This window comes from Centropristis striata, chromosome 13 (genome assembly GCF_030273125.1).
Source record: "Centropristis striata isolate RG_2023a ecotype Rhode Island chromosome 13, C.striata_1.0, whole genome shotgun sequence".
Taxonomy (NCBI): Eukaryota; Metazoa; Chordata; class Actinopteri; order Perciformes; family Serranidae; genus Centropristis; species Centropristis striata.
The window spans coordinates 29,638,191-29,650,444 of NC_081529.1; the positions used below are offsets into that span (position 1 = coordinate 29,638,191).

The 12,254-nt window shown below is 38.3% G+C and overlaps 1 protein-coding gene across 1 annotated transcript; it reads right to left on the bottom strand.

Moving 5' to 3' along the window:
- Positions 1-1,762: 1,762 nt before the first annotated feature.
- On the bottom strand, positions 1,763-11,959 carry timp2b (TIMP metallopeptidase inhibitor 2b). Its single transcript, XM_059348717.1, has 5 exons — positions 11,595-11,959; positions 4,856-4,956; positions 4,667-4,769; positions 3,994-4,118; positions 1,763-3,205 (listed from the first exon to the last, which is right to left on the bottom strand). Exons 1-5 carry the CDS (start codon positions 11,722-11,724, stop codon positions 3,008-3,010), a joined length of 657 nt encoding a protein of 218 aa, XP_059204700.1. The 5' UTR covers positions 11,725-11,959; the 3' UTR covers positions 1,763-3,007.
- Positions 11,960-12,254: the final 295 nt, after the last annotated feature.

Genomic DNA, 12,254 nt, shown 5'->3' on the forward strand with positions numbered 1-12,254 from the left:
AACAATGATTGACAGGGTTGAAAGGCCAATCAGAGGACAGGCTATGTCGTAGCTGAACGGCTCGGCCAATCAGCGCTTGGCCTGCCTGACACAGCGTTGCCGACAGAGAATCACACGTGACTTCCAGCCAGCGCTGTTTACCGTCGACGCTATCGGCGCGATACATGTTAATCATTTTTAATATAACAACAAAGAGGGCCGACAAAGCACCGATTGTATGCGACACTTGTGTTGGGCTTGAATCACTGGGATGAAGCGAAGCTGTTTCCCGCTCACATGAAAATCTCTTGAGGAATTAAATCGCTTCGTGTCAATTTCCCTATTGATTTCACCAAATATTTCATTATCGTATAATAGCCTACCAGCAGAGCCAGATTAACCCTTTGCTCTACCCTGGGCAACAATATTCAAGGGCCCCATCATCACGATCCCAGAATCACCATAGTCTGGCAAAATATAGAATAAATTACAGTAATATACAGTTAATATACTCAATACATCAATAACTAACTGTCATCAAGTGCATTTTCATGTACAGATGTGCAAACGCTCATAGAACTACAAATGCACTACTATGTCCTCTTGTCAAGGCCACTCACTCACATATGATGTTATGAAAACAAAATAACACATCAGCATCAGTATAATCTGGCAAAATTGACCCACTACATAGATAATAATAATAATAATAATAATAATAATAATAATAATAATACATTTTATTTGGGTGGCACCTTTCTTGGCACTCAAGGACACCGTACAAAAAGATAGATAAAGATAGGGAAGGAAGTGTCCTCAATTTTCACAAAAAAATAAGTAAGCAACCACTTTCAAAGCATCCAATATTTATTTAACAACACTTATTCCCTGCACAAATGTATTGAATTGATAGAGCCATAAATACAAGACACAAACAAAAATCAAGAATCTAGAATCAAGTAGCATTTTGGTCCTCAGCTCATTTTAAACAGAAATCCCCCATGTCACCTCAAAATTCATTTTTGAGCAACGGCTCCGATGGACAGTTTAACATATAAGCGAGAGATAACCAGATATTGAGCTTGTGCCCACACTGCCCTGGGCCCTTTAGAGGGCGTGGGCCTCTGGGCAATTGCCCAGTTGCCCATATGGTTAATCTGGCCTTGCCTACCAGCAGATTTAATACATTTTAGTTATGCAGACTTGTGATCTAACAGTCCTCTTATAATTGCAATTCATCCTTCAACATATTTAAATAAATGCAGTGTCTAACTGAACTGTGCTATATACTCTAATTAACTCCAAACATTTCCACATCGTGAAATCCTGACAGTAGCCTATTATTTTGAGAGCTGCACAATTGTGCACATGGATAGGCTCGTGAAGGAATGTCTATGCATGTCACATGTTAGGCCCCACTGTCTCCACTAAGTGGCAGCAGATTGCTGTAATAATGCAGTAGGCCTATTCCAGCTGCTCCTGCCTCCATTAAGTCTTTTAAATACTGATTTAAGAAACTGAAAATTATAGCCTGCGTGCTACTGAAGTTTATTATGTTTTTTTCTGTTGCCTGATGTAAGAACAAAAGTCAAGCCCTGTTCTGTCTGTTTGGACTATGAGTTAGGTTGTCTGTGTATATCAATATACTAGCAAACAAAACCACCCATATTCTTTCATTAATTGAAATCCTTTGGAATTAGAGATCCTATTAAAATGCTGGAGTCTTGTCAATCTGCACACATTCACCATTGATGTAAAAAATAACCAGTGCAAAGCATCAAAACAGGGTTTGGCATTTAATATAATAGTCAAAATGTACAGTATTGTTTCAGCTGGACATGCATGCAAAAATCACCTCAAATGTCTCATGTGAAACCAGCACAAGACATCATACTTGACTACAGCTCAAATGAAGAATCTTTTTACACACTCATATTAATTATCAAAGTCACATGACATTTGCTCAACACTTGTATGGTCATATCAAAGGCTCTGCAAGTAAATTTATGATTAGTTACAATATGTTCTTTCACCCACTGCCCTAAAGGACGAGCCAGTCAGGCAGTTAACATTTAGGCCTACAATATGACCTTTAATGCACATAAAATGTTTGTATTTTGCTAATACTGTTAAAATATTTGGTCTTCTCTTTACACAATACCAATGGTGTCACAAAAAGTATCAAAATGTGGGTTTTTTTAATAGAATATGATGAATCATACAACCTCCTTAAATAAAATATGCTCTTACACTAAAGCATTACAAAGAGAAGAGCTGTAATATAAAAAAATACAAGGAAGGATTCAATCCTCTTTTTCAGACATTTTTAATAAAAGACAATATGACTACTGTGGCAATTGTGTTCAAAGTGCATTCTTGTCTATTCAGGATTATTTAAAGAAAAAAAACAATTAGCAAAAACACAATGTGCTCACTCGAAACAGGTTTACCACACCATTAAAAAAAAAAAAAATCAGAGGGTAAGAGTTTTGCATACTCAGCACAAAAAAGAATCTGAAGCAGGACAGGCAAGTCGGGCCCGGTCCTTGTGATAGCTCTGCTGTCGCAAATCAGAGCGCCGATTGCCAGCTAATGTTACTGAACACACAGATTCACAGAATTGTTACACTTTGAGTTATAGGTGTACGTTTTGCATTATAGAATTATAGTTTACTTTAAACAATACCTTTGGTTAAATTAAGAGTTCAAGAACAAAAATGCTATGAACAGTAATACTGAACTGTGATGATTATCCCTTTATTTCAGCCGAGGGACAAGTGGTTTATGAGGAAGTGCTTTGGATTTAGGGGTAGAAGTGTCTGAAAGTGCTGAATTCATAAGACTAAATTAAAAAATAATGAGTCCTGCAAATAAAAACAACCTCACATAGAGCACACACCCTTTTCTTAACAAAAAAAAAGAAAAAAAAAAAAAGAATTTGACTTGTGTATTTATTTGTGTTTTTGGTATTATTGTATTAGTATCTTAGACATCGTAGACATCCTCAGACTATTGGACAGCGGTGGAGTTAAGGGTCTTCGATGTCCAGGAAGTCCTTTTTGGGTAGCGCTGCCCCTCTGTACCAGGCACAAGAGTCATCACTCCTCTTGATACAAGCAAAGTGTTTGGCATGATTTCCATTCACTACCTTCTCGATCACCCAGTCCAACCACAGACACTCGGCCGGGCCGCTGATCATGCAGGGGATGGAGGTGCAGCGGGTGATCTGAGGATTGGAAAAGATACCAAGATCAGGGTTTAATATACAGCAAACAGGACTTGACAGTAATCGACAATAATTTCTTGGCCTTGAAGGGAAATCCTTCTTTTTTACATTTAAAAAATAGGGACAACAAGCAGCTAAATGTGCACCCCAAAATTAATATATTTAAAAAAATATATTTGTTGTCTTCAGTCACATTTTATTTTATTTTTTCCAAAATATTTTTATTGAAAAATACACGAAATTTCCAATTACAGGAATACAATTGTCCTTTTCTTATTTTTTTTATACATATGTGTATATGTAAACAGTCACATATACACATACACAAACGAAAATGAACTGACAAAATTGTAGGTTCATTCACATTTTATAGTATTTCAAGTATGCTTTTATTTAACACACTTTTCCAATATAAATGGTAAAGCAAAATACCATCTACTCTTCCAAATTCACTGATAAATTCTGGATCTAGCCTTCAACACAACCATTATCGGCACATTTTTTTAGAGAAGGACGGCTTTAAATAATGTTGTTTTACAGTCAGAACCGGGACCTGGATGGACAATTACACTGCAAAGCTTGTACAACATACACTTCAACAAGTGACGGCTCAAGTTCACTAGTAAGATTTAGTTCTTTAATGTCACATTCTTATTATTAAACTCAGGTATATCTTAATTGCTTAAAATATAAGTGACTAAAAATGGCCACCATATTTTTAGTTTCGGTAACCACAAGTTAGTGTTCAGCATCTTTCAAGTGTATTTTAGTGTGTGGTCATTTTCTACCTTGCAATCACAGCCCATTTCATAGCGCTGAGTCAGGCTCTTCTTCTGGGTGGCACTCAGGTCGTCCCAGGGCTCGATGAAGTCACACAATGTGATATGCATTGTCCCGTCAGTCTCCAGTTTGCCTGTGGAGGAAGGAAAGTGTAAAAAATCACATGGGAATGGGGGAAATATTCAGATCATTTGTTTCAGTAAAAGTATGGAAATTATACTGTCCTGCATTTGAAACCTCACTGAAGTATGCAAGTATTATCAGAAAAAAATAACTAATGTGTATTATATAGTATTGGGTAGTTTAATCTATGGCAATGTGTCATATTCTTTGTAGTGTCGCTGTCCTGCAAGAACCACATTTCTCTAAAAAGTCAACTTTTCATGGTGTCAGAAAAACAGCTCCGTTGTCAGCTTTGTGATGATGCATTTTCCAGCTGATAGAAGAGGGTTTTTAAAGAGTTCATTTAGCTTAATAAGCAGGGGAATTTTCCCAGCACATAAAGGAAAACTTCATCCTGGACAGAAAGGGGATGAAATGCTGTAATCTGGAAAGTAACTTAAGCTGGCAGACAAATGTAGCAGTAAAAGGAGTAAAAAGTGAAAACATTTCCATCTGATATGTAGCGGATTAAAATAAAGTACATATAATGTATGATTTGTAATGTAGTAAAAGTGTCACCTGTGATAAGATACTCCTTGCCGTTCTCCAGAGTCACTCCACACACTGCAGAGGTGGGAGCTGTGTAGATAGCAGCAGTATCCTGGGTGGGACCTTTGAACATCTGACAATAAAAACATAGAAAAGAACATTTAGATTCATATTGAAATGTATACCCCAACATGAAAATGATAGCTTTATCCCTCATACCTTGATCTGTTTGATGTCGTACTTGATACGCTTGATGGGGTTTCCATAGATGTCATTGCCAACGTCAACGTCCTGCTCTCCGACTACCTTCGCTCTGATTACTGGAAAGAGACAAAAACAACCCACATTTATATTCATTGTATTCAAAGACAAGAGTTTCAAAGTCAAGCGTTATTGTCATGTTATAACTCAGCTGGATCTGGGTTTGTCTGTATCTGATCTAAGCCCTGCCCAGGTTTGGCATGCTGGAGTCGGCCACAACACATTGCTGTGGCTTGGATCTGAGGAGTTTGCATGTGCCAGGTGCTGGGAAGACAGAGGCAACATGAGTGTTTCATCAGCTGCAATCAGGGGGAGGAATGTGTGCTGCCTGCTCCCAGGCTCCTGAGCCGACACAGGAGGAAGCCAGTCAGCAATCTTTGAAAAGCTGAACTAGAATGCTCCCCTTCGCCCCCCCCAGGCCTCACTGCCGGCCTGCCTCTCTGTCTGGATAGAGGTGCTGACATGCAAATCAACCTCTCTTCTTTGCTTTCGTATGCAGCCTTTCCCTCTCTCCCTCTCTCTCTCTCTAGCACTCAGAAGGTTTGGCTGGGGAAAAATATAACAGTTCAAGTGGAAAAATATCATCAGAGCCATACGGATGAGCCTTTGAGCTGGAATACTGAGTATTCAACAAAAAAATATGACTCATGTGTTTCACAATCACGGCTTCTGCCATACCAATCCAAGTATTTAAGTGCAGTATGACATTAAGCATATGCCGGACATAGATAAATACCTGCGGATTACTGGCATCACGCAGTGATTGCTGCACATTCCCATGACTACTGCTCTTTTCAAAAATCATATTCAAAATCAAGCTTTTAAGCAGAGAAGACTAGCAACAGAGTTAATGTTAACCAGATGTTTTCTCTGAAGTTCCAGTTCAAGTCCTTGCTGTCTCTCGGTGGCAGCTCCTGACTGCCCCGGATCATCGCTATCCTGCTTCCTTACCAAATAAGATCAAGCCTTTTCATTTGCTTTTTATATGACGAAGGTATGAAGCTGCGAGCCATATGTGCCCTAATTCGATGACAATAGAGGCTTAGAGAACATCTCCTTTTAAGGGTCTAAAGTCGACCCTTAAAAAAAAAAAGAAAAACAGGGAAAAAAGGAGAGTGTGTGCACAGATGGAGAGAGTGATGGAGGGATGAGGATGGTTGCAAGCAGGGGGATAGAGGGGAGATAGGACAGGAATAGCAGTCACATTGCAGAGGTAGCATAACAGTATCTTGTGTTTACAGGGAGAAGACAGCCCTCTACAGTAATACTCTCACAAACATACATGTTGACAGGGAGAAGAGGAGGTAGAGAGAGCGGGGGATTTAGTTTGTAGCCAGGAAAATGTGCAAAATACTGAGTGGTGCAAGCTGTGTGCTTCTCTGCACAAATGCAGTGAAGTAGCCAATATACTGACAAACTCTGTAGACACTAGAATGACAAAAAGCAATGACACATAATCTAAAAAAGTGAAGATGCTTTTGCTTTACAAATCATAAACTTCACTTTGAGCGAGTAGTGCTGAGAAACTCTCCAACTTCTCAGGCTACAAAGTGGATTAGTGGTAATCCCCTTCGCCTGAGTGTGCAGAATCACACACAGATCACTTCTCCTTCTACTACTGTAAAGTAGGGCAGGTGAATATATACACAGTATGTAAAAAACACTGGGATTTTGGGCTTATGTGAATGGTATACATATATATATATAATATGAGCCCTTGGGCTTTAAAAACAACTTTGTGAGGGTAATATTTAGCTATTTAAACTGCATCCAACATGCAAAAAAACAAACAAAAAGTTTTCTCCTATTCATTATTTCAAAACCATTACTAAACCATGATCTGTTTTTACAAACCAAACCAAGTACTTGTGTTGCTTAAACCTAGTCTGACTCACTGAATACAGACTGTTTGGATGAGCCTGCCATTGGCTGCCTGTTTACGCTACCTTCCACTATCTATTTTGCAGGAGCACCATCACTGTATCCTGCACTTAGCACCGCCCGAGGTAATGGTGATTGGTTAAAAGAAATACAAACAAGCCAGAACGTTTTTCTCCTTATGCCAGAATGAAAATGTGTGCAGCCAAACCTTTCTCCAGCATGAAAACAGTGCTGTGAAGATAGGTCTGGCTTTGTGAGACTAGCCTTAAAAACCGAAAATGATTTATTTATTTTCTTTTTTAACTGACTGGATTGTCTTATTTCACAGTTTGTGGGTTGGTAGGCACCCCAGATACCCAAATGCATGTGCACAAGAACAGAGAAAGTGATTTTTTTCCTAATCTGCCCCATTTAAGTCATAAACAATAATCACTGCTGCACTGAAGCACGAATACATAAGTTACTGCTTGAGGTGGTGCAGTGTGTTTTACTGCTGAATTTAAAGTCACTTTGGGCTATTTTCCTGTACTAATAGCCAGCGTATGCCTAATTCTCACAGGACATGATGATGTTTTCTGAAACAGGCTGACCCAGCCCTATAAAAAAAAAAATCACAAGTTTCAGAAAACTGGGGACTCGGGACAACCATCTAATTTTCTAGTTACTCAAACAATAAACACATTATTTTGTATGTAGTATTGTGGTCATGGGAGCGCTTTAGAAAACAAAGACAGAAAGAAGAAAGCAAATGCATGTCATGTAATTGCAGGGCCTGTACATGCATTTTCCTCTCTGAGAAGCCACAAAGTGGTCAGACTTTGAACGAGAAAAACTAAACTAGAAATTCAAACTGACTTCTGTGCTCGACCTTTCCAAGGATACATCGCGTTATAATCCGCCATTATTTATTTGTTTACTTTAAAAAATAAACCCTCTGCCAGCATTCCATCAGAGCCAAAAACAGTTTGTCTTCCTGGCACCACATTTTTACTGTTTACTTGACCTTTTAATGTTTTCTTCTTCTTCTTCTTCCTTCCATGTGTGGATTGTGCATGATGGATGTTGATGTACAAATGTTTACTTGAGCTTTCTAAAAGCTGCGTTGCCCTGCATGAAATTATGAAATCAAAGTGTTTCTTGCTTGACTGAGCACATCAAATGAACCTGCCAGACGGATCGATGCAATGCATTATCTGCGGTGATGCTGGAGTTCAGGAACAGCTGCTGAGACAGCGCGCACACATTCAATCTGGTTTTAATGGCAGCTCTGTTTACACAGCTTGAAGCTCAGGGCCTTGTTTATACCGGAAGTCACGTTACAAAACTGGCCTTCTTTCAGGTTCTCAAATGATTCGCTTTGCTTGTTCACAAAAGCAGCACAGGTAGGATCAGAGAGAATTGTGAAATAAGCTGCGGATGCATAATGAGCGCAGCATATGACCGCTCAGCATTCCTCTGCTGCAGCCAGGGACCCAAGGGATGGATTTCAATTTATGAGGAAAGATTTTTGTTCCTGCTCTGTCTGTTTTCACAAGTCAAATGGAACTACATGTTTACAACTAGAGCTGACCTGTTTTTTTGTTTGTTTGTTGGTTTAGTCCAGTATATAAAGAGAGGCTCTGGTAAAAATCCTGCAAGCTGAGGTCAGCCAGGGGCAGAGGTGGAAACCAACCAGTTAAAACTACAGCCTGCAACCATCAGACATTTAGATTGATGGGTTTACTCTGCAACCTACTACATTTTACCTCTGTTGTTTACTTAATGTGGACTTTGCCTCCCACAGTGAAAATACTACGTGCATTACAACAGATCATCTTCAAAACTGATGTTGCAAAGGACCTAATGATGACATTTCCTCACACAAATGTGTAGATTCTGCAAAATTTGACTGTTCTTCCCCATTTTAGGAGTTTCACTTTGGACACTGTAACTAAGTTTGCAAGCTAATCATGTTCTTGAGTAATTTTCCATAGACTCCTAGACACTAACTGACTCTACGTCTGTGCAACTTAAGTAATGCTTTCACTTCAGTAAACTGTCTGACAGTAAGTAGGGGTTCCTCAAGGCAATGTCTTACTGTGCAGTATCAGCATGGAAATACCATCAAACCAAATTGTTTTCTACGTACTAATACTGTATTTAACCCAAATAGTTGATGTTTATTGGAACAAATATGCAAATCAGCTTCAGTTTATGGGATTGTAGACCAGAAACTAAAATGAAATTGAAAACTGGAGGGGAAAAAGCCTGCAGATAAAAGGTAGAGGTGGAGAAAAATGGCGGATAATGACCTTCATTTTGAATGTGTCAACGTAGCATCCAATAATTTTGCAAAGTCGGCCACCCATTCATTTACAATGTAGCAGCCAGTGACTTGCATGCCAATGCGCCGCAACCTTTTGGCCGATCTTGAAAAAAATGTCATGGTAGGACCTGATTTTCATAATAAAATGAATCAGTCTGGAAGGCCAGATGAATATTAGAACCTTGGTTTTAGGTTAAAACAATCCACAGACTGGATTTCACTAGTTCACAAGTTCCTTATCAGCTGTGGAACAGGGGAATTACACAAATATTAATAACTATAATGACAAAAGTAATTATCATTACCATTACTACTATACTGTTTCATTATAAATAGAATATGTTTATTCTTTTTAGCAGGTTTTAGAAGTGCACTACAAAATATTGACCGAGTTTATTTTGGTGTATTTCTTTTTTATTATTATTTTGTATATATATACAGTAGAATATATGTTTAGCAGGTTGTGTAAGTGCACTTATGTTACATTATAGTTTATCTTGTTTATATTAATCTAATCTATTAAATACTTCATCATGATCATGATTCTGTTTTTTGTCATATTAGTAGTAGCCTACCATACTGCCTTTGATACTGTAGTATTTGCAATGAGAAATAGTTAAAATTGAGTCAGCTTACTAATTTAACTACTTGGCTGCTTTTGAAAGGTGATAAGTTTTAAAATTATCTCAATGAAAAAAAAATGTCAAAGGAACTTCTGAGAAATAAAGACTTTTCTTAAGGTTTACAGTAAACTCTCCAGCGGGATGATGTGGTTTCTTCACCCTCCAGAGCCATGGAATCCAATGGTAAAGAGAAGCTTTTGAATAAGTAAGCTTCTGTATACATACCACACACTCAGCCAGCTCACAACCAAGAAAAAAGACCCTCAGCAAACCACCAATTTAAATAGCTGCACAAGCTGGTCACTGTTGGGACTCTCGTTAGCTTAAGGCCTGTGTTGAAGGCAGCAACAAGCACTTTTTTGTAATAGGTCGAAAATATGAGGGAAAAGATCCACATGACCTTTGGGAAAGAGTCAATTAAATTGGCATCTAGTAAGAAAGTGGACCATAAATCTCTCAACCATTGAGTTAGGGATTGTAGGATCACTTCTTCTTTTGCACGGTCCTGATGAGTATTACTTCCTCCACAGTTTACTCACCACCAGTGGTGGAAAAAGTATTCAGATCCCTACTTCAGTAAAAGTACTAATATCACAGAGTGAAATTACTCCACTACAAGTAAAAGTCTTGCATTCAAAACTTATAGAACAGTACAAAAGTACCAGCATCAAAATGGACTTAACATATCAAAAGTAATAGGCCCACTTAGATATTTTTATTTATATATCTTCCAAATAGATTATTGGATATTTGTATTGATTAATATATGTAAGCAGCATTTAATGTTGTAAAGATATGGCTCATTAACTACTTAATATACTGTTATTAGGTCTAATTTTTAAAAAAGTTTAATCATATTCAATTTATGTTTTAATGTTAAATCTCAACCTGAAAAGCAACTAAAGCTGGCAGCTAATTGTAGGGGAGTACAAAGTAACAAAGTACAATATTTGCTTCTTAAATGCATTATTTTAGAAAATAAAAGTTATGGGTCAATGTTGGATATAATCCAGTGTCAGTTGGTGTAACCAGGTACTTTTTTCCCATAAAAATCTGATTATATACAGGAAAATAAATGTGAACTAAAATGAGAAAAAAAATACAATCCACGATTACTTTGCAACATTATGGTATATAACAAATTTTACATAATTTGTCAAAACTTTTGAAAAAAATGGTTGTTTTAGAATATGTTCTGCTCAATATTGCCGAAATGCGTAAATGTAGAAATACTATAAACAATGCCATTTGATATCATGTTATGATGATTACTACATGTATAAGTCCACTTAAATACACTGTAGGTGGATAAAGTATTTAATATTTATCATTCTTTTGTGGTTACACCATTTGACATCTTGCCAACCCTTATGTGTCACTGACCCTTATACAAAACGTAAATTTTCCAGTAAAGTCCATGAACCCTTTAAAATCCACCACAGCTCACCATAATGAAATATAACCATGTCAAAAATGGGAGAGAAAAAAATCTAACTCAATAAAATGATAGGCATTTGGCCCAAAAATGCATTTGAAAGCTGATAAAATGCTTCTGTTGGCTTAAAAAGTAGGCTAAGCAAATGGCAAATGGGATGGAGAACATTTCTGACGAAAGCATATCAACAGATGATTAGAGAGAGAGAGAGAGAGAGAGAGAGAGAGAGAGAAGGGGGGAAAGAGAGGAGGGCAGTGGAAATAAAGATTGAAAGACAGAAAATTCCATCCTCCTCCCCCTGTAATTGTAAACACAAGAGTAGGGGAAGTTTCCCTCTCAGCATTTTCTTTGTCAGGGATAAATGAAAAGGATCCTCGACACCATGTACTCAAACACATAAAAACTTAATGCTGCTTTCTATTCATTCATTGTTTACTCAGTGAATCAACTTACCGATGTCTGAGTTGCAAAACGCCTGCTGAGGATGCACTGGGGAGCAGCTGCAGGCTTCTGCTATTTCTTCCACTCGCCACAGAAACAGGATGGCCAGGGTGACCAAACAACTGTTCGCCGTCCAGGTCATCTTAGAAAACTGTTTAATTTAAAGAGGTGGAGGTAAAAAAAAAAAAAATGAAAAAACGGGATGCAACAGCTGAGCAGTCCGGCAAAGCCTAAAGGAGATGAACAGGAAATGTCCCCAGCTTTAAGTGAATTGTCAGAGTACGAGATGCACAAGGCGTGAGAGGGAGTTCATTCCTGTTGAACACTGCACTCAAGCACTGAGACTTCCTCCTCCAAATCTGTTTTCCACTACCGTCAAGAGCAGCCGCTTTTTATTACTGCAGCCAGGCGGCAGACTCCTCCCTTTGCTGGGGCTTCAGCCAGTGAGCTGCGGCGGCCCTGTGGAGGTCAGGGGGCTCCCGAAGTTATCAAACCCCCGTCACCTCCTTCTGTCATACGGAAGTGGATTAGGGCCACACCTGAAAAAAAAAAAAGAGTTCTGACCTTATACAGTCTATGCCTTATTCTCGGAATTATGACCTTAAACTCTTAAAGCATGGGTCTCAAACTCGCTTGTGGCCCCCACCTTGATATAAAAGTTTAATGTGAGTT